This window comes from Barbus barbus (assembly GCF_936440315.1).
Source record: "Barbus barbus genome assembly, chromosome: 21".
NCBI classification, from domain to species: domain Eukaryota; kingdom Metazoa; phylum Chordata; class Actinopteri; order Cypriniformes; family Cyprinidae; genus Barbus; species Barbus barbus.
Window position 1 is genome coordinate 27,397,588 of NC_136749.1, and position 21,118 is coordinate 27,418,705.

General features: G+C 35.8%; 1 protein-coding gene across 1 annotated transcript in view; it reads right to left on the reverse strand.

Moving 5' to 3' along the window:
• The window catches only part of LOC306887841 (CUB and sushi domain-containing protein 3-like), a gene marked incomplete at both ends in the record, with an annotated part of 269,530 nt that overhangs the window by 230,034 nt on the left and 18,378 nt on the right, over positions 1 to 21,118 (reverse strand). The window contains one exon of the mRNA XM_079445841.1: positions 5,472 to 5,584. Within this exon, the coding sequence (XP_079301967.1) occupies positions 5,472 to 5,584 (113 nt within the window). The remainder of the gene's footprint in view (positions 1 to 5,471; positions 5,585 to 21,118) is intronic.

Sequence of the window (21,118 nt, forward strand, 5' to 3'; positions counted from 1 at the left end):
TAGTTGGCAAACCGCTGAGGTAATTACCACAGGCTGATCCCAGGAGATGAGCCATTCATTCCTCTATACATCTAATGACTTTGCTGCCCTTGAAGATGATGGAAGTTTGTCAGAGCGTCTATATTGCGACGCTGAGCACACTTCAGCACACAGCAATCTTTCCCTGGGAGCATGTCACAAGCCTTATTGAGCTGTTTTTGCATACAAGCAATCTGCAAACATCACCAAAAACCTTCACAGGATCCACAGGGACGGGGCCACCAGGAACCCAAAGACAGGCAGATTTCACGGGTCACCAGAGAGCGGAAATGTATTTCAGAGACATTATGACGCAATAGGCCACAAGCAGCAAATTTCAAAGGTTGCAACAAAAGACAAAGAGTGCTGCTATTTCTGCTTTGTTTGCGTTTTGCTCACATTTCCATAAACAAGCGCTCTTTAGTCATCCCAGAAAATGTTTCCAAATCAATGTTTTGGCCTGTCCTAGCATTTAGATGGCTAGAGGCTCTGCAGGGAGGACCATTAATGCACATTGTGATGACCGAACATTAGCATGATCATCGTGACATATGGTATTTCCAGAGTCATTGGCATTCAATTGAAGGGCAGATAGAAAGGTTGAGGTTTTGTATCTAACTCTATACTAAGAAGCTGACTCGTACCGGATGGCGATAGACACATTAATCAAAGCGCACGCACTGACTGTCAAACATGGTTTCAGTTGTTCCGACGTGACGGAAAACTGACAGGAACCAAAATGAGATTTCTTTTCCCTGGTGTGTGTCCATCTCTCTCTCATAAATGTTGAATCACTAGCACATTAAAACCATTGGACACGAACCAATCCCTTGTTATTGCTGCTTGCTAAGACTCATAACCCTTAGCCCCTCACTGTTTGCACTACGGACACAAATTATACCTGAAATCACAGGGCTTGTTGACAAGAGGTGTGTTTTTGCTTTTCTAAAGGATCAGACATACAATTTCGCCTGGTGGACCCAAAACACCCTAGAAATTACCTAGAACATCCTACAAACTGCACTAAAAAAATCATAAAAACAAAGGTGGGTTCTTTTGACTCACTGACCCAATAATAACAAAGAGACTTGAGAGCAATCACCCAACGTCTATACCCCAAATACCTTAGCAGCCACCTAGAACACCCTACAAACCATGCCAAAAAAAAAATGAATTTTTACTAATTGATTTATGTTGCAACCCACAGACTCCAAATAATTTCATGGAGGTTTTAACGGATTGACATATAATTTCACCTGGTGGACTAAAAACAGCCCAAAACACCACAGAAACTGCACTAAAAATCATAAAGACAAGGGTGGGTTATTATGACTTAATGACCCATATTTTGACTCAGAAACCCTCAAGAATGTCAAAGAGACCTGAGAGCAATCACCTAGAATCCATTCAAAATAACCTACCAACTATTTAGAACTCCCTACCCTATACTAATTCAATTATTAACCCCCAAGATTATCAAAGAGACTTTAATAAGAGACCCATGAATATCAATGAGACTTCAATTACCCAGCAACCATCCAAAATGCTCAAGCAACCACTTAGCAAATACTTAAAACACCCTATAAACTGTTCCAAAACATCAAAGAGATTATAGTGGGCACATTTCCCTCATTGACCCATGTTGGGACTTATAGACCCAAAGAATTATATAAATGCTAGGGGCCAATCACATGGAAACCATCCAAGAAACCCTAGAAAAGACCTAACAACTACCTAAAACACCCTACACAAACCATGCCAAAACATCATAGAGACCTTGTGGGCTCTTTGGACTCATTAACCAAACTAATTAGGACCAATAGACCCTCAAGAATATGACGGTTGTCAACAGACTTTAAGAGTCTTGGCAATAATCCTCTAGCAGCCATCCTAAATACCCTAGCAACTACCTATAACTCATTACAAACTGTGCCAAAAAAATCATAGAGACCAGTTGGGCTCTTTTCACTCACTGACCCATGTTGGGACCCATAGACCTCAAAGAATTTCATAGAGCCTTGAGGCCAATCACCTGAAAACCATCCAACATTCCCTAGAAACCACAGAACTGCCCTCCAACCATGCCAAAAAAAATCCTAGAGACCTGGTGGGCTCTTTGGACACATTAGCCAAACCAGATGGGACCAATAAACCCCCAAGAATATTGTGGTGGTCAACAGACTTTATAAGTACGAGACTTAGCAATGATCATCTATCAATTGTCCAAAATACCCTAGAAACTACCTAGAACACATTACAAACCATGCCAAAAAATCATAGAGACCAGATGGGCTCTTAGGACTTTGCAATAACCAAATTAATGTTGGGACCAGTAGACCCCCGAGAATATTATGGTGGTCAACAGACTTCACAAGTAAGAGACTTGGCGATAATCATCTGACAACCATCCAAAATGCCCTAGCAATATATATATATATATATATATATATATATATATCTTAAGAAATGCTAAAAGGAGCCTCAAATTCTTCAATTACATACATCAATCTATGGAAATGAATGACGATGAGACAAAGTCATTGTGAATTCAGTGGGAATCCCAGGCCCTATGGAGTGCAATAACCTGCAAGATTAATATTCCAAAACCCATAAAATTCAGAAGCACATTAAACACAAACGTGTGAGCCAAAGCCCAGGCTGGTCAATGGGACTGAATAATTCAGACTGTAAAGATAGAGCAGATGGGGCAGCATGCTGTGGTCAGGTCAGGAGGATAACAGGTGGAGAGAGTGATGGAAGATGGCGAGCGGTTGAGAAATGACAGTCGCTGAGGGTGTAGATGACCCAGACGCTCGCAAACTCAACCAATCATGGCCAGAGGCTGAAATAAACTTGATGGCGGAGCACAACATCTGCTCAGATAGTAAACATTCCCTTTTGGGTGAACTGAGTTATTTGGGCTGAAATAAGTGACCCAAAACTAGGCTGACCGGAGACAGACAACATTAGCGTTTTTAAAGGGTACATATCATGGAAAATCTGATTTTTCTTGGTGTTTTAAAGTACTGCCTGATTTACAACAGAATTCAAAACTACACATACATCAAACTCAGCACAGGATGTTCTGACTCAGGTTTCCTTCAGCTTTAAAGCTAATCGGACTTCAAGCAACACAACATGATTTTTAACTTCTATCTGTCTGCTGGACGGCCTATCTGACTATCTGTCTATTTATCTATCTGTCTCCTAGCAGCCCACATCCTGAACAAGGAACTAACAATTGTCCAGAACACACTAGCAATACTGTAGCAATCATTCAGGACACCCTAGCATCCGCCTAGCAATGCCCAATGAATTAACAGCCTGCCCAATGAATTGGCATTCATACAGATAACCCTAGCAACCACCAAAATACCCTAGCAACCACCTAACAATGCTCTAGCAAATTAACAGCCTAAACAAAGAACAGTAATCATTCGGAACACCCTGGCAACCACCAAAAATTCCCTAGTGACACCCTAGCACCCACTAACAATCAATGTAACTATGTAAACTAACAATCAATCACAAACAATTGCCTAGCAACGACCAAGCAACATTCTAGGAAAATTAATTACCTGAATAATGAATTTACAATCATACAGAACACACTAGCAACCACTTAACAACAGCCTAGCAAATTATCCACCTGAACAAAGAATTTACAATCATTTGAAACACCCTAGCAACAATGTAGCATATTAACAGCCTGAACAAAACACTAGCATTCATTTGGAACAATCTAGCAAGCACCCACAACATGCTAGCAACGCCCTAGCAACTCAACACCCTGAACAATGAATTAGCATTCACCCAAAACACTCCAAAACCATCAACAATTCCCTAGCAACACCCAGGTGATCGCCAACAATTGTCTATTTACCACCTATCAATGTTCAAGTGAATTAACTGCCTGAAGAAAGAATTAGCAATCATTCAGAACACCCCAGCAACCAACAAAAAAGCAACCCAGCAGATCCCTAGCAACTCTTGCTCCTCAAACAGTCCTGAGTATTGATACAACAAAATGCTAATATTTCTCCTTCTTCAAAACAGTTACTCAAATTACCTCAAACAACCTTTCAGATAAGCCCAGTAAAGCCAGCATTTAAATGTATATTTTTTCTTTTTCTAGTTTAAATTAAAATGCTACTGAAAGTAAACTAACTAAAGTTATTAAAAGATGGGGCAATACCAAATATACTTGACCTGACAGAGAAAATAACCCAAAAGCACGCACTGTTAATCATTTCATAAAGAAAGAGCATGTGAGCCAATCCTAACAGACATATTTTACATATACAGATCCTACAACAGCAAAACCGATCTTCTAAAACTGTCAGGGTTCTGTCACTTCGGTCTAGTTTATTCATGGTTTTGTGACGGAGCCCTGACACTCCCTTCTTGTCTTGTTTTCTGGTGAGCGCACGGCTTCGAGTGTGCTCGAGCTGCGCGCTCTCTTGTCTGCGTGCTCGGTTTCATGTTGGGGCGTGGTGTTCGGATCCCGGCACTCCTGTCTGGTTCAGGCTCGGTTCTGGTTTCATGTCGGGGTTCAGACACTCACGCTCCAGGTTTGTTCTCGCTGTGGGAGCGTGCGATTTCGAGTTCGCTCGGGCCGTGCGCTCCTCTGTCCTCTGTGTGTGTGTTTTGTTCGGCACGCGGTTTGGTTTCGGCCGCATGCTTTTTTTCTCTTGTTTTGTCTTGTTCTGTGTGGCACGCAGCTTGTGTTTTTTCACTGGATGCATGCTTTCATGTTTGTCATGTTTGTCCTGTTTTGCAGATGGCTAGTGATTTTGTTTTGCTGGCCATGTGCTTGTGTTTTTGTTTTGTGTGAGCACAGGGCTTGTCTTGTTTGGTTCAATGTGCCATGTGCTCTCATGTCAATTGTCTTGACCCCACCCACCTTGTTTCCTGATTATTGGTTTATTTGCCCCACCTGTGTTTACTCGTTACCCTCCTCATTTGCTCCCTTTATAATCTCCTTGTGTTTGCAGTCCTGTGCCGGTTCGTCATCGATGTTACAATGTGTGAAGTCCTGTCATGCCTTGCCAGTCTGTTTTCCCCTACGGGGTAGTTTTTGTTTGTTGTTTTTATTTTATTATTAATAAAGCCCTAGTTCCTCCTGCAAGTGAGTCCTCGCTCTCATCCCTTCACCCACACCTGACAAAAGCTAGTTTGACTTACGCAAGAAACCTTGACTAACATTACAGTGTATTTTAGGGGGAAAATGTAAAAACTAGAAACTGTGTCCCCTTTAATACCAGTTATTATTAGAGTATTAAGGAATTAATTCATTGCTTTTCACTTCTCTAGCTTTACGCCCACTGCCCACTGTCAAACACTTATGTGATGAAAAACTTTTAATTGACCGCTACAGTGTGCAATTTGCATTTCTGAACTAAAAACCCATGATAAATAGCAGAGAAAATTAAAGGCTGTGTTATGTTCCTTACCTTCATAATATATTTTAAATCCATGGGCGCTTACAGCGAAGTCGCTGGTAAGACGCAGGGAAAATATGGATCCGGTACTTGTGACAGGCGCTGGCACCTGAAATCCTGTTAACCTGTACAAGGAGAGAAAAATATTAGTCATCCAGACAGAAAGTACTGAGAAAATTCATATAAATAAACATTACAAGTGGTCAATGCCAGAATATATCCAAAAAAAATAATAAATTAATGCATTTAACCCAAAATCAAATAACATAAAAGAACAAAGAATAGGGGAAAAAAATTAATTTCCCCATTTAGAATAATAAGAAATACTTTGATGCAATCAATTATTTTATTACATTTTCCCTTTTTCTTATTATTATTGTTTACTTGTTCTGGGGTAATTTTGGGGTGAAATGTGACCTCTTTTACAAGATTCACCAACACTTCATGCAAAACATTCCACTAAAGAGCATGTTAGGGCTGAAATGATAAAACAATGACTATATTATGTAATATATTAGACGTCTCAGAAAAATGAAGTTAGTTCTGAGACAAGAGCTTGCATAATATTTTTGCGAATGCTATTTGGTTGCATATTATCCAATTCAAAAATTCATGCATTTTTAAGCAAGGCCAAAAAAGTCCAAATACTATTTTGGCCCACTGTATTTTATTCTTAGTACATTTATCAATACTATCTCCCAGGAGTCGCGCCCACTTTACACCTTTCGCCTACTCGATTCAGCTTTACACAAAAAGACATAAAGAATGAGTCATTTCTTCCTATTTCATAAGAACTCATCCAAATCATTGTCTTAGTATCACAGCCAGTCCCGCTTTAACAGGATGTGAAGCTCTCTGATATTGGAAACTTGGAAAAGATCAATGAGCCCCAACGATTTGAAAATATCACTTCACAAAAGTACCATCAGCATTCGGGGAGCAGCTAAACTGTGATAGCTGAACCGCAGTGAGTTCTAGTTCTGCCACATTCATGATGAGAACAGATACTTGTGCCCTTGATGCCATAACAAACAAGCAAATTAACAAATATATTAAAGTCAACATGAATAGCTGTTCATAACACAATTTAAATCCATAAAATGACATACTTTTTGAGTGATGCAGCATGGCTTGATTATATCCATTTAATTAGATTGTGAAAAGACTTGATATACATATCTGATGGTTTTTTTATTTTGATCAAACGAGTCGTAGAAATCGTGACCAAATGTGTTCTGTTTATGTTCGTATTTAAATATAGCCACTTATCTTTCAACTGACAGTACTTTATAAAGTTTTAAAGTGGTAAAGAAACATGGATGAATGAGAAAGTAAAGTGGTATTAAAATGAGTTATTAAAAGCGGAAAAAGTTTTTATGTGAAAAGTGGGCATTATTTTTCAAAATCGCATGAAATGTTATCAAATGACCACAGTATGTAAAAACAATATATTTTTCCATGTGCTTGTTGAAAAGTGCCACTTACACAAACACGTATTTATATATGTATACACACACACAAAGCTGCAGCACACACAAATTTCTGCACCATTGGTGACACCAAAAAGAAGCTCAATCTGTTTGCTTGGGCATTGATATAACATTTCCTCAACCAATGACTTTGAAGACTGATGAGTATTGAAGATGACTGATTGATTGCTCGAAGATGACAATGATTGGAGAGCATTTGAAACCTGATTGAAAAAATGTTTGTCGTTATTTTTTACAATATCCTTGCTCTTATTGGCCATGATTCATTCAATGCATGTTATGCAATAATTCATCAAAATGCAATAACTTTCTCCACCTCTAAAATGACTTTTCTGCTGATGTAATCAAGGCTACAGGGGTGGGAAAAACAATATTAACCAATAATATCAGACTCCAACTTTTAACAATCCAATCAAATCACAGTGGATAAAATCTATTATTTCCAGCCAAAAATTTCACTTCGCTCTGAAATATGTCATCGCTTAGAGAGCCTTTAGATGCGTTGCAAATGTCGTTTCGTGTTCCCTTTAATATTGCTTATTATTTAAGACTCTGAGAAATTGAATTACTGGAAAGTCAGTGCAACCCTAGAGCTGGAGTTAATGATTTGATGAGCACATCTCTCACCTGGCCTCAAGGCAATTAGCAGAAAATTGTATAGTTAAGTCCGGTGGGATATTAAGGAGGCTGAGTGAAACCATATGCAAACATAATGTGTGGTTAAGCAGAGGTCACTCAAAGTGCCAAGTAACATCAGCCTCAGCCTGTGGATGGCCTGAATCGACAGAAAAGTGGACCAGACTTTATGGCCTAATTCTCAAAAAATGCTCAAGATCCCCATTTAAAGCCACACAGGCCACTAAGAAAACCAAAAGTGCTACATGCCTGCAATAACATTGTTAATTGTTGTTTGTATTGAAAAATGAACCTTTTGAGCCTGCGGACAGCCAGCGGATCCGAGGGATTAATTACCACGAGTGAAGAACAATCAAACTCTGGAGAAAAAATGTGAATTATCCCAAAGAGAGCGCCAATAAGAGATTTTCGGTCTTATTGGTTTTTGCTGGCTGACTATGAGTCAGCATTCACACAAACAGACACACACACAAATGTTTACTTCGCTATCTAAGAGGCCATACAGTACATTTCTACTATACACACAAACATGGCTTGTGTGTGTGTGTGCGTGCGTGCGTGTGTGTATCTATATTCCATCTCACAGATGAAACCTGAACATCTTGATGTTTAGACAACAATGAGAATAAATAGAAACTCTGCTTATAAGAGATCTCAATATATATCAAAATTTGCAAAGAACTCAGTATAAACTCAAACTCTTCCAAGCACAAATTACATTAATTTAACAACTCATGGTAAACAATAGTCTCATTTAGAAGAAGCTTCTTAGACATAACTGATGCTTACTTTTGACTAAATGAAGTCCCTCGAGCTAAGAAAGAGCAACATGTGAGCAATAAAACTTTCCTCTGGATATGAATGTATATATATGTTAACCATTTTTAGCTCTCCAAAATTGAAAAAGCTTTAGGCATGAAAAATGATTGAGCACTGAGTATCGGTCAAATTTAATTCAATTTGCACAGGGATGGAATAAATGAAGCTGTTCTACACGTGTTTTGACAAGGGAGTATCGGAACATATTGAGGGAGTTGTTTCTTAAGACACGGTTGAATGCAAGTGCTAAATGCAACAGATAATTGCAAACGCATCTAGCATACTTCAGGTCTTCCAAGATGTAGATGAGTTCGTTTCTGCAACATATTTGGAAAAATTTAGTATTACATCACTTCTTCAATGGATCCTCTGCAGTGAATGGGTGCCGTCAAATGAGAGTCCAAACAGCTGATAAAAACAATCACAATAATCCACATGTCTCCAGTCCATCAATTAATGTCTTGTAAGAAACAACCAACATACTTTTTTAGAACTGTATTGGGCTGTTTTTGTCTTGTACAGCAACAGTGCTTTATTATTTCTCTCCTGATTCACACGAGACAGAAGAAAGCAATATTATGGATTATGGACTTGTATTTTAAGCAGAAGCAACAGACTTAAATTAAAAATGTCTTATTGATGGATTTATCTATTATATAAATGCAGCTGGTTTACTTGTAGATTATTGTGAGTGGTTTTATCAGCTATTTGGACTCTCATTCTGATGGCACCCATTAACTACAGAAGATCCATTGGTGAGCAAGTGATGAAATGCTAAATTTCCCCAAATCTGTTCTGATAAAGAAACAAACTCATCTACATCCCGGACGCGCTGAGTGTGAGAAATTTTTCAGGATTTTTTTTTTTTTTTTTTTTTTTTGGGTGAACTGCTCCTTTAAGATGAATTACTTGTTCAATTGAGTTCGCTTTTGTCTACATTAATAAATGTAAATGCTGAAGAGTTCATAGTGATGCATCAGTTCATAATGGTAATCAAGCTCCAAAAAGACAATAAATAAAAAATGTTCCACATAAGAATATTGTATGGCTTATGAACTATATTTTGCTGCTTGTTTGTCTTTTTTGAAGTACGACAGCCTTGATCACTTTCAGCTGTTGTGGCTGCATGAAAAACAACTGCATTCTTCTCCATTTGCATTCATTTTGTTTGAAGCCATGAAGGCGAGTCATTTTGGGTAATGACAGAATCCCTGTTTTTATCTGTACCGCTCCTTCAAAGAAAGCATTATGACCCCAGTGAAGATTTGCATCAATTTACAGCAAATGGCTCCGCTAGCCCGACTCGCAGAGCTGAAATCTCATTTATCACCCGGATGGCACTGTCCAGAGCACCTGAGCTTTTTCTCCCTAGACTTGTAAGACGAATTATGGTTGCAAGATGACACTTTACATCAAAGAAAGTTGATTCTCAGCGTGCAAAACATTGCACGTCGGTGCGGCGAAGACACTTCAAAGTTAAATGACTGGGCAGACACTATTTAGGAGAAGCAAGACAGGCCAATTACTCAAACGCACAGTGCTCACATCTGACTGGACTGCGTTATCCAATTAGCACGGTGCGCTCTGAAGGTTGAGTAAATAAGTGTGCTCCGATTGGCCTTGCATACAGAGCACCATCTCACCAATCAGACTTTGTGAGCGTCTCCTTGATTCTGATGCGTTGTCTCTTTGTGGTTAATCTGTATTTGACTACTGCCCTGTATCTCTGAAGCCATCTGCTGCAAAGAGAGAAATCTACAGATATGCTTTAGCAATTTCCCAAAATGCTTCATGAGAGACAAATGCATTCCTCACGCTCGTACTGAACTCATTCATCAGGTCAAGAAAAGTGTCTCTCAGCCATTTCTCATGCAAACGTATTTGCGTTTCTGCAGGTATTGCGAGAATGCGCTCTGAAAAGCGACATTGTTATCGTAGCTGCTGGCTAAGAAAAGGACAGAACGCAATTTTTCATTCTGACTCTTATCTTGACAATGTTTTGAAGTGGCGCCTCACTTTATTGTTCATTTGTGTCTCCCTTGGGTTGATTTTAAAGGGTCATGAAACTCTACAACACATTATTTGAGAGGTTAAATGAACAGTTCACCCAGAAAATGAAACTTCTGGTATTATTTATCCACCTTCTTGTCCAAAGACATGATTTTCTCTCATGCATTGAGCACAAAAGGAGTAATTTTGCATTGTGCTGGTCACTCTTTTCCATGCAATTAAAGTGAAAGTGGCTGAAGCTTTGATGCTTTTGAAGCTTTTATGCTTCAAAAAAGAAGCAAAATCACAATAAAATCATCAAAAAAGTAGTTCATACAACTTGTGTGATATATTCCTCTGTGTGAGGATCTCATTTAAGTCATTCTTCACTGATAATCCTAACCATTGCAATCGAATCACTGAGAACTGTATCAGTCCAGTTCGTAAGTGAATCATTCAGACTAGGGCTGCGTTTTCCAATTGCACCAAAAGTATAAATCAACTGTACCACTGGTGCCAATTGTTTTTAAAGTCTACTTATGATGCTTTATGGGAAATATGGCCAAACATTGCAAACGGCATTAACAGATTCAAATATTCGACTCAAAGGAAAGATTCATTCCCAAATCATCAGTTATTACTTTTAAACAAATCCAAAACCTTAAAAAAGTGTTCTCAGTAATTTAAATAAACCTGAAGGAAAATAAAATATAAATATTAGTTTAAACTTGGAGTTAAAAATGAGAAATTGTGACTAGACAAATAACTGAAAACAGTTTAAAACAGAAATATTAGATAGACAGAGAAAACAAATATCTGTAAAAATACAGAAAATGTTCTACTGTAATGTACCGTTCTATGTAAATACAGTTAAATACTGTAAATGATGATAAATATTAACAGCAAGCTACTGTTCAGTCTTAACGGTATAATACAGTATTTTGTTTAGTCTAGTCAGACGTGTGACGTTGTTGCTTGAGCCCGCTCATAACTCGTCTGAGCATGACGCATCAGCTCCCATCAACAGTCAAGAGGTGTGCACTCGTGCAGGTTTCAAATTACTGATCTACAATATTTTATTAACGAGAGAAAGAAGAATAAGAAGCAGAAATAAAGACACTTTTAGTGAGCTGCCAGCATCGAAATGGACGGCATATTCGGCTTGCTTTTCTACTCGCCGACTAAGGTAATTGCGATTTTTATCAAAGTCAGTTTTAGCCTGTGATATTATTTACACACCGTTATATCTTTTTATTGAATGAATTTACTGATAACAATTACATTTTTTATTTTCATATCCAGTGAATGGTAAACAAATCAGCTAACTAAGTTATAGCTAGCGTGTTCATTCAAGTTTAACTTTTGTTATTTTGCAATCTAATCAAATGTCCGTGGTATGTTAGATCATCCATTGATCTATTTGATAAACTGGGCTTTATTTTACCATTTGTTGTGCGGTTTATTGAAATGTGCACTAAAGTTATGCTAACAGTTATAATTATACCATAATCATTTTATTATTCTGTCAGAGAGAAACTTAAAGATTGTCTGTATTTTGCTGTTACGGTGTGTAGGCTGATACCTATTTCATGATGTTTCTGAACATTAACTATTGTCATTGTCTGCATCAGTTGCTGGTGATGAAGTATTAAAAGCCAGCTACTGTCTTCAACTTACAAAACTAAGAGAAAGCTACAAGGGCATTGGAGTTTGTTCAAAAGTAAATAACTCAGATTTTTTTGCTCCTCTTCCCAGCTTTGTTCAGAAATAGTCGTTCTCTCTTTTTACCTCCCACCCCACCTCTCTCTTTCTTTATTTCTCTCAAACACAGTAGGACCCCAATTAATCTTTACTTGCCACGCCTAACATCCCATATGTCTCTATTATTACATTTTAGGCACTTCATTGGTGTGAACCACGAGAGGGAAACAAAGGCCAGCCAAGACAGGGCAAGGTTTTATTTACATTTACATTTATTCATTTAGCTGACGCTTTTATCCAAAGCGACTTACAATTGCTATATATATCAGAGGTCGCACGCCTCTGGAGCAACTAGGGGTTAAGTGTCTTGCTCAGGGACACATTGGTGTCTCACAGTGGATTCGAACCCGGGTCTCTCACACCAAAGGCATGTGTCTTATCCACTGCACCATCACCACCCCCAGTTTATGAGGTTTTATAAAAACCTCATAAACTTTGAGAGGGACAGTATTTAGAAAGGTGAAGTCACATGTTCTGCAACCAGAAGTCATAGCATTTTATTTTGTTCAGTCCAGTCTCACTGGTGAAGTGGAAACAGATTAAAACATTAAGATCACATTCTACAGTACTTTAATACATTTTACAGTAATAAAGAGCTTATGAAATTACAGTTGGAATATTAAAATAACAGTGTAATGACAGTTTTATACTGTAAAGCTTATATTTTCTACGGCACGGGACTGTACTATTTTTTACAGTAATAAACTGTTGTTGCAGATTACAGTAGGTACACTGTAAAATTACAGCATTATACTGGTGAATGTAGCTGCCGGTAGTTTACTGTAATTTAACAGTGAAACATTTTTTACAGTGTAGATAGACAGACAGACAGACAGACAGATATACATAAAATATTGAAACTAAAATTGTAATAAATACTATTATGAATGCTTAAAAAATAAGCATTTTTAAGCATTTATATCATTATAATTTTCTAATTAAGCCTCATTTATTGCAAGTGCATGGAAAACAGCAGACAACATAGTCTTCTGCATTCACATTTCACCAAGAAAAGTCATATGGGCTCAGTTAGAACAACATGAGGCTGATTAAATAATGATTTTCTTTTTGGACAAACTCTTCCTTTAACCTCTGAATTTAAATAAAGCTGATTGGAGCTCAGACAGTTACTGCGTGCTTTCCTTCCCTCCAGGTTAACCTTTGTTTCAAAACTGTGTTGAGAACTGACCTGCACTAAAATGAGCCATTTCATGACACATATCCTCACAGTTAAGCTGTAATACATTTCATTTGTAGCTTTAACTTGTTTGTAACATTAGCATTGCCAAAGCATGTAATTAGCTTGCCATGCTAGGAAGGCAAAACAATAGAGTCTGTCATTAGTCAAATAATTTATTCTTTCCAATATTATGAGATATTATGCTTGCCAGAGTATGACATCAAGCTATAATAACAAGCACAGGTCAAAATAAGCTATCAATTAAGATTTTTAGATTTCTGTGCAAAAGCACAATTAACTAATTGTCACACTGTAATGAAAGTCTCTAATCTGGCTCATCAAACACGAGGTCGGCTTTTAATTGGAGATATTGCTTCTTCATTCTGGACGCTCTGTGTGTTTTCCTTCAGGTTGTGCTGGCGTGAGTCGTGCGGTGCTATTTTGGGCGCGTTCTGAACGGAAAAATGACAAATTGCGATGTCAGGATGTGGTGGGATAAGTAACATATCAAAGGCATCTACTTGAATTGCTTTGATAAATGGATTTTTCCAGAACGTCTTGAAATCGAGGGTCGCCAGAGGAAAGCTAAATATTTCCCTATTTGCCGGATACAAAACAAGTTATATCCTGAGATGTCGGCTGCCAGGACCTTCCGATAAAATCTTTGCTGGAAAAAATAAATCGCTGATGTATATGCTGATACACAAAATCAGTTTAAAATTTGAAAAAAATATATATATATTGTGCAGGGATGCAGCTTGAAACCTAATGAAAATCTTATGTGTACCTTTTCCTGTATGACTCATGCATAATATTTGCAGGTTTTGGCATGCAGTCCATCTTTCTAGTGCACTCCTAAAAGTTCACAAAACTGACTTATAGTAGAGGCACATTTAAAATGTACAGTTTTTTCTTATGGGAAAACAGACCAAAAATATTGATGATTCATCCACATAGACTGAAGAAAAGTTGCCTTGACAACTAACTCAAAAAAAAGTTTAAGGTGAAGCACAACAATACGAAAACTGACATCAGATAAAATAAAGCCCAGTAGAAACAGTATGTATGTATATACAGTATTTGTGTGTGTGTGTGTGTGTTTATATAAAGTATATATATATATATATATATATATATATATATATAGTATATATTTATATAAAGTTTATATATAATGCATTAAGTGACCATGAATACTTTTAGATTTTCATTTAAAAAAATTACTGCTGTCATGTTATTAATCGCATCCAAAATAAAAGTTTTTGTTTACATTGTATGTGTGTGTACTCTGTATATTTATTATGTATATATAAATACACATGCATGTATATATTTAAGAAAAATATGTTATGTTTATATATTAAATGTATTTATATATAATATAAATATTTACATGTAAATATTTTCAAAATATATACTATATGTGTGTATATATACATATACATAATAAATATTTATATACATAAATATACACAGTACACACAGATATATCATGTAAATAAAAACTTTTATTTTGGATGTGATTAATTGTTTAATCGATTAATTGTTTGACAGCACTACAAATTATATATATATATATATATATATATATATATATATATATATATATATATATGTTATTTATTTATTTATTTATTTTCATAAGTTCTCTTCACTGTAAAAAATGTCAAGCAGTTTCAACTTATTATTATTTAGTAAATAGTTCCACAGAAATTTTACGGTCAATTTCTGACTTTTGCCTGAATTGTTATTTTTTTAGTTGGCTCAACCTTTACTGAAATTTTATAGTGCAGGTGCACGTGTTTTTATTAGTTGAGTCAACATTAGCATAGCTAATTGTTGACTGGATTTGAAAATAACCATTCATTCAATGTTTTTCAAATTTATTTGTGTAGATTTAATATAATATGTCCTCTCAACTAAGGCCAAGCAATAAAATTAGCTCAACTTAAATATTTTTGGCCTTCCAACATTTTGTTAATTAGATTTTTTTGTGTTTTTAATGACCTTTCTATTAAAGAATTTATATAGTTTGGGTTGTTAATTATAGAATTATAGCAGATATACATATTGAAATTGTGAGAGAAATTAATACTTTTATTCAGCAATGAGACAGTACTGCCGGTGACAGTAATTTTACATCACAAAAAAACATTTTTCTAATAAATTAAGAAAATTAAGAAATCACAAATATTAAGCAGCATGATGATGATGATACATTTCTTGAGCAGCAAATCAGCATGTTAGAATGGGTTCTGAAGGATCATGTGACACTGAAGACTGGAGTAATGATGCTGAAAATTTAGCTTTGCATCACAATAACTACATTTTCATATTCAAATAGAAAACAGTTATTTCAAACCGTAATAATATTTTATGATATTACTATTTTATTGCAATTGACATCAAACAAATGACGCCTTGGTGAGCAGAAGAGTCTTCTTTCAACATTTTACAAATCTTATAGATGACAAACCTTTGAACTTTAATGTAAATAACTAAATGCAAATGTAACATTTCAAACATCCATCCATCCATCTATAGTGTCTATCCAAAAACTTACAAGCAAGGTTTTATCAAACCTACATTCAGGGTTTGAATTGACAAACTTTGCTGTTTTAGTTAAAAAAATACAGATTATTATATGAATTTCTATTTCATCACAATCAACTTAGAAACCAAATCTATTTCAACTCAAATTCAAAAACTACTCCATTCTCAGTTCAATTCTGAAGTGGAGAAGATCTTCTATTCTGTTCAGATTTTATGAGCATTATCTGACATTTTTGATAAAACACAGGCAGGAAACTCAGAGGAAGTCTGTCTTGAACCAAACCTCACAGAGCAGCAGACATAATGGGGCTAGCACTCAATGGGACACAATAACTTATCTAGGAGAAGGTAGATTGTTCAAAATAACACAATGTACTGTCCTGACATCCTCTCATGGATCAACAACGACAGATAGTGCTTGTTCCAAAGCAGCAATATGATTCTTTTTGGCTCTGAGTTATGCTTCTTGTATTGGATGGTAATTCAAAAGCATCTATTACATGATGGTAATGAAACAACGGTTCTGCTGTTTTATCGAAGCGCTTACCCAATACTCATAAATGTTTGAGTAATTACGTTAAGCCCAGGAACACAGTACAGCTGGCATCACTGCTTTTACATTCTTCAAAAGATTAATGCTTTAATAACTGCAAATGAAGTGCCATGTCTGCAGAGGAGGGGAAAAAAACTATTGATTTACTTACAGCTTAGATAATGAAGGGCTGGCTCTTATTCCACAATGTGTTTTTGCAAAGATTTGCTGTATTCAATCTAAGGTCTATTAAAGAGAGTATATAATGGAAAACCTTCAAATATTCAGTGACCAGACGGTACTTGTGGAAAATCACCTAAAATATTGGTAAGAGAAGAGAGCACTGTGTTCATACTTTCAAAAACTGCAACTGACGCTTCACCAGGCCTGCCATAAAAACATAACTAACCAGTCCTGCCATAACACATTATCAAAGAAGCTGTTACTCTTTTCTGATGGAAGAATATGGAAGTCAAGTGCATTTAGAATTTTACAAACAATGTACAGTTTCCTTCTCAAAAGTGACTTACAGGGTTTAAAATAAGTAAATAGCATCGTTTAAATTTGTTATCCGGGGGTGAAAACTTTTTGAATTTGAAGATCATTAAATTGTACTTAATTTGTCTTCCAGGAAACATGCAAGTAGCTTCTGTTGCTTCTGAAGGGCAGTACTAAATGAAAAAAAATATATATATTTCTACAAAATAAGAAAAATTTGGACATCTTCATTCTGTTCAAAAGTTTTCACCCCCCGGCTCTTAATGCATCGTGTTTCCTTCTGGAGCATCAGTGAATGTTTGAACCTTTTTTAATTGTTGTGTTTGAGTCCCTCAATCATCCTCAGTGTGAAAAGATGGATCTCAAAATCATACAGTCACTGCTGGAAAGGGTTCAAATATGCAAAAGATGCTGGAAAACTGAGGAATCTGCAGGACCTGGAGGATTTTTCTGAAGAACAGTGCTCAGTTTAACTGTTCAGAACAAACAAGGGACTCATGAACAACCATCACAAAACATTGTTGATCATCCAGGTAACCACACACAGTATTAAGAACCAAGGGTTCTCAAACTTTTGAATGTGGTTATTTTAATAATTTCAGCAATTTTTTTGTCTTGTGGACTACATGTAAACATCTTTTATTGAAAATATCTTATTCAGGACAGTACTAAATAAAAAATAACATGCATTTTGCATGATCTCTCTTATTTTGTTAAAATTATTCACATTTTCACAGATTCTGCAAGGGTTTCCCAAACTTTCGCATGCAACTGTATTGGGATTGTACAGAGATATATACTGCCATCAAGATGATGTCTTTCATGGGAAGTCCATGGTTATTATATCAAGACAATGCCAGGTCTCATTCTGCATGTGCTACAACAGTATGGTTTCGTAGACCGAGTGAATGTGCTAGACTGGCCAGCAGATCTGACTCTTATGGAAAATGTATGGCTCATCATGAAAAGGAGAATCAGACAACGACCATCATAGACTGCTGAGCTTTTGAAGTCTTTTATCAAGCAAGACTTGAACAATTAGTATCCCCAATTCCCAAACAATGAAACATTGTAATTAAAAGGAAGGCTGATGTGACACAGTGTTAAACATGCCTCTGTCCCATCTTTTTTGGAGTGTGTTACAGACATCAAAATCAAAATTTGTTCATATTTACAAAATACATTTACATTGCTCAGTGAAAACTTTGGAAATCTTTTCTTTGTACTTTTGTCAATTAAATTACAAAATGTCCCAACTTCCCATCTATAATTTATTGAACATTTACAGGTACTTATCCCCAAAAATCATCAATGCATCATGATGTTCACAAAAGTATTACGTAAAACAACTGTTGTAATCACTGATAATATTAAGAAATGTTTCTTCAGCAGCAAATCAGCATATTAGAATTTCACATTATCACTATCTTACTGCATTTTAGATTAATTAAATACAGCCTTGGTGAGCATAGGAGATTTTTCAAAAATTTCTTTCATTTTTCAGAATCATTTGCATTACTCAATTATTTCCTAAATGTATTACAAAAGTAAAGTCATCTATATCCAGTGTAAAATATCAATAAACCTAAAAATATTTGATTTAGGCCAGCAACTAAAGAGAGTTCTCAATAACATAGTAAGCAAGCAGAAAGAGTAATGTTCACGTATGCTGATGTTATCAGTTGCAGTTGTCATCAAATGAGGCTTTTCTCTTCTCGGATGATTGTGAGAAGCATCAATGCCTCCATTTTGACTGACAGTTGTAGAAGATGTTAATCATGGTCATTTAACAATTTCTTTAAAGGAAAACAGAGAATGCTTTGCATTGTCATTCTAGCTCATGCAAGCAAAACATTGCAACTATTTTACTGAAAATCTGAATTCATTATAAAGCTTGTAAGCTAGCAACAGTAACCAGGGGAGCGGAGGAATCCTGTGTTGTATTGTACCACTTTCTAAATCATCTCTGACACCGAATACAATCACAAGTGGATGTATTCTGATAAAAACAAACACTTTGGCAAAAAAAAAAAAAAAAAGTTTTTTCTGACAACTATCTGACATTTTAATAGAGGGATTAGTGAGGAAATGACATCACAGGTGCAATGTGTCGCTTATTTTGCAATCTGTTCAGCCAGTGAAGCGTCGGTTTTTGGATTCAGTGTTTGTGATGCCCAGATTGGCATAAAATAAACACTTTCAATCATGTTAATTGCTACGAGTGAATTTCAGCTATCTGAACGCAGGGGGTCTGCTGATTTGGTTCCTAGCTTGTGGAAAGTTTCACTGCAATAATTGGTTTACCCTTTAATTAGAGGAGAGTTAGTGTAGGTTAATTTTGTGAGCTTTTAAGCATTTAGAAGAGTTTCGGCCCCATGTAATGCTAGTAATCAGGTCTATAATTCACAAAATGAACACTGCGTAGGACTGCAGCAACTACAAAGCTCTCTGAAATACTATTTTTATTTGAGGAAATCGTGGGAAAACATTCAGTATACATAGAGTATATAATAGAAAAACCTCAAATGCTCAGTAATCAGACAATACAAACAGATAATATTCTAAACTTCTTAACTTTTCAAATAACTTTTATTTGAGGAAACCACTTGTTTCATATTATTCTGCGCACTCTATTCACATAAAACATTTAAACACAAATAAATGTTTCAAGCCTACTTATAAATTTGAAAATAAGTAGAAAACGCAGGATCACATACATTCACTGCATATATTAAGTGTATTTTAAAACGTTAAATGCTCAGTGACTAGATGGTACCTAATGATTCTAAATTTTATACTTTCAGAAAGCCACTAATTTAATGTCTCTTATATTACTTCGTCATAGTGTGTCTGTGTGTGTGTGTGTGTGTGTGTGTGTGTGTGTGTGTGAGATGTGAGATAAGAGCACCAATTAATATTAAGTAGAAAAAGCAGAATACATAAGTAGAAAAAACAGAATCATGGACATTCAGCACCTATAAAAAAAAAAAAAAAAGTAATATAACATATAATGGGTAAACTTCAAATGCTCATTGACCAGGGTGGTTCCAATATTAAAACTGCCTATTATTCAAGGAGTTTGATGTCTCTCATATTACTGTGAGTTTTAATATTTTCTTTTACGTGAGATAAAAGTGCAAATTATTACTTCATGCCTACTTATTTATTTGAAAATGAATTTAAAAAAGCAGGATCATGTACTTTCTACATAAAAAGTATATAATGGATGTCAAATGCTCAGCAACCAGACAGCACCTGCAGATAATATGGTCAACTTTATAATTAGATAATTATTCCAGGAAACTAGTTTCATGTCTGTCAAATTACTCTGTGCTCTCTTTTCACAAAAACATCTTAACTTAAATCAATATTTCAATCCCACTTATTAATTTTAAAATAGGTAGAAAAAGCAGAATCATGCACATTTAATACACATAAAAAAAAATATAATAGAAAAAAAAATGAAATTATATACCAGATGGTACTAAAATTAGTAATGCTAAACTTAATAATTGACTATTATTCCTGGATACGCTGAGTTACACTTTTTAATGTAAGAATTATGTGACTTTTTATGTGAGAATAGAGCACAAATTAATATTTCAAGCTCACTTATTAATAAAAAATAAGTAGAAAGGGCAGAATTGTGCATATTCAGTATAATATATGTAAATAGATTATAACTTGTAGACAGTAGCTAAATTTATAATGCTAAACTTCATAATTGACTAATATTCCAGGAAACCACAAATTACATGTTTCTCATACACTCTGTGCTCTCTTTTCAGATAAATGAAATAAACTCAAATATTTTATGACCACTTTTTTTGAAAATGTATAGAAAAGGCAGGGTCATGTATATTCAAAATAAATACAAGACCCTTTCAGTCCCCTTCAGCCTGTCTGGGTTTATTTTGTGAGATTGACCAGCTGAATGTACATTATTCTTACTTACACAGCCTCTCCTTAGCTGACATATTTCTTATTGAAACAGGAAGTTGGGCTGAGGCATATCGAAGGGCTCCCTTATCTTTTCATAGCCAATAGGCTTTAGTCGATGTCACAGCCATGAATCATGATTTGTTACTAGCTCTTGCTGGTCAGCAGCAGGTGGTCTCAGTGGGAAGGACAATCTCATTTTACAGAGATAATTTGCATACACCCCTGAAATTATGTCATTAATATTTCTGCTCTGTTTTCC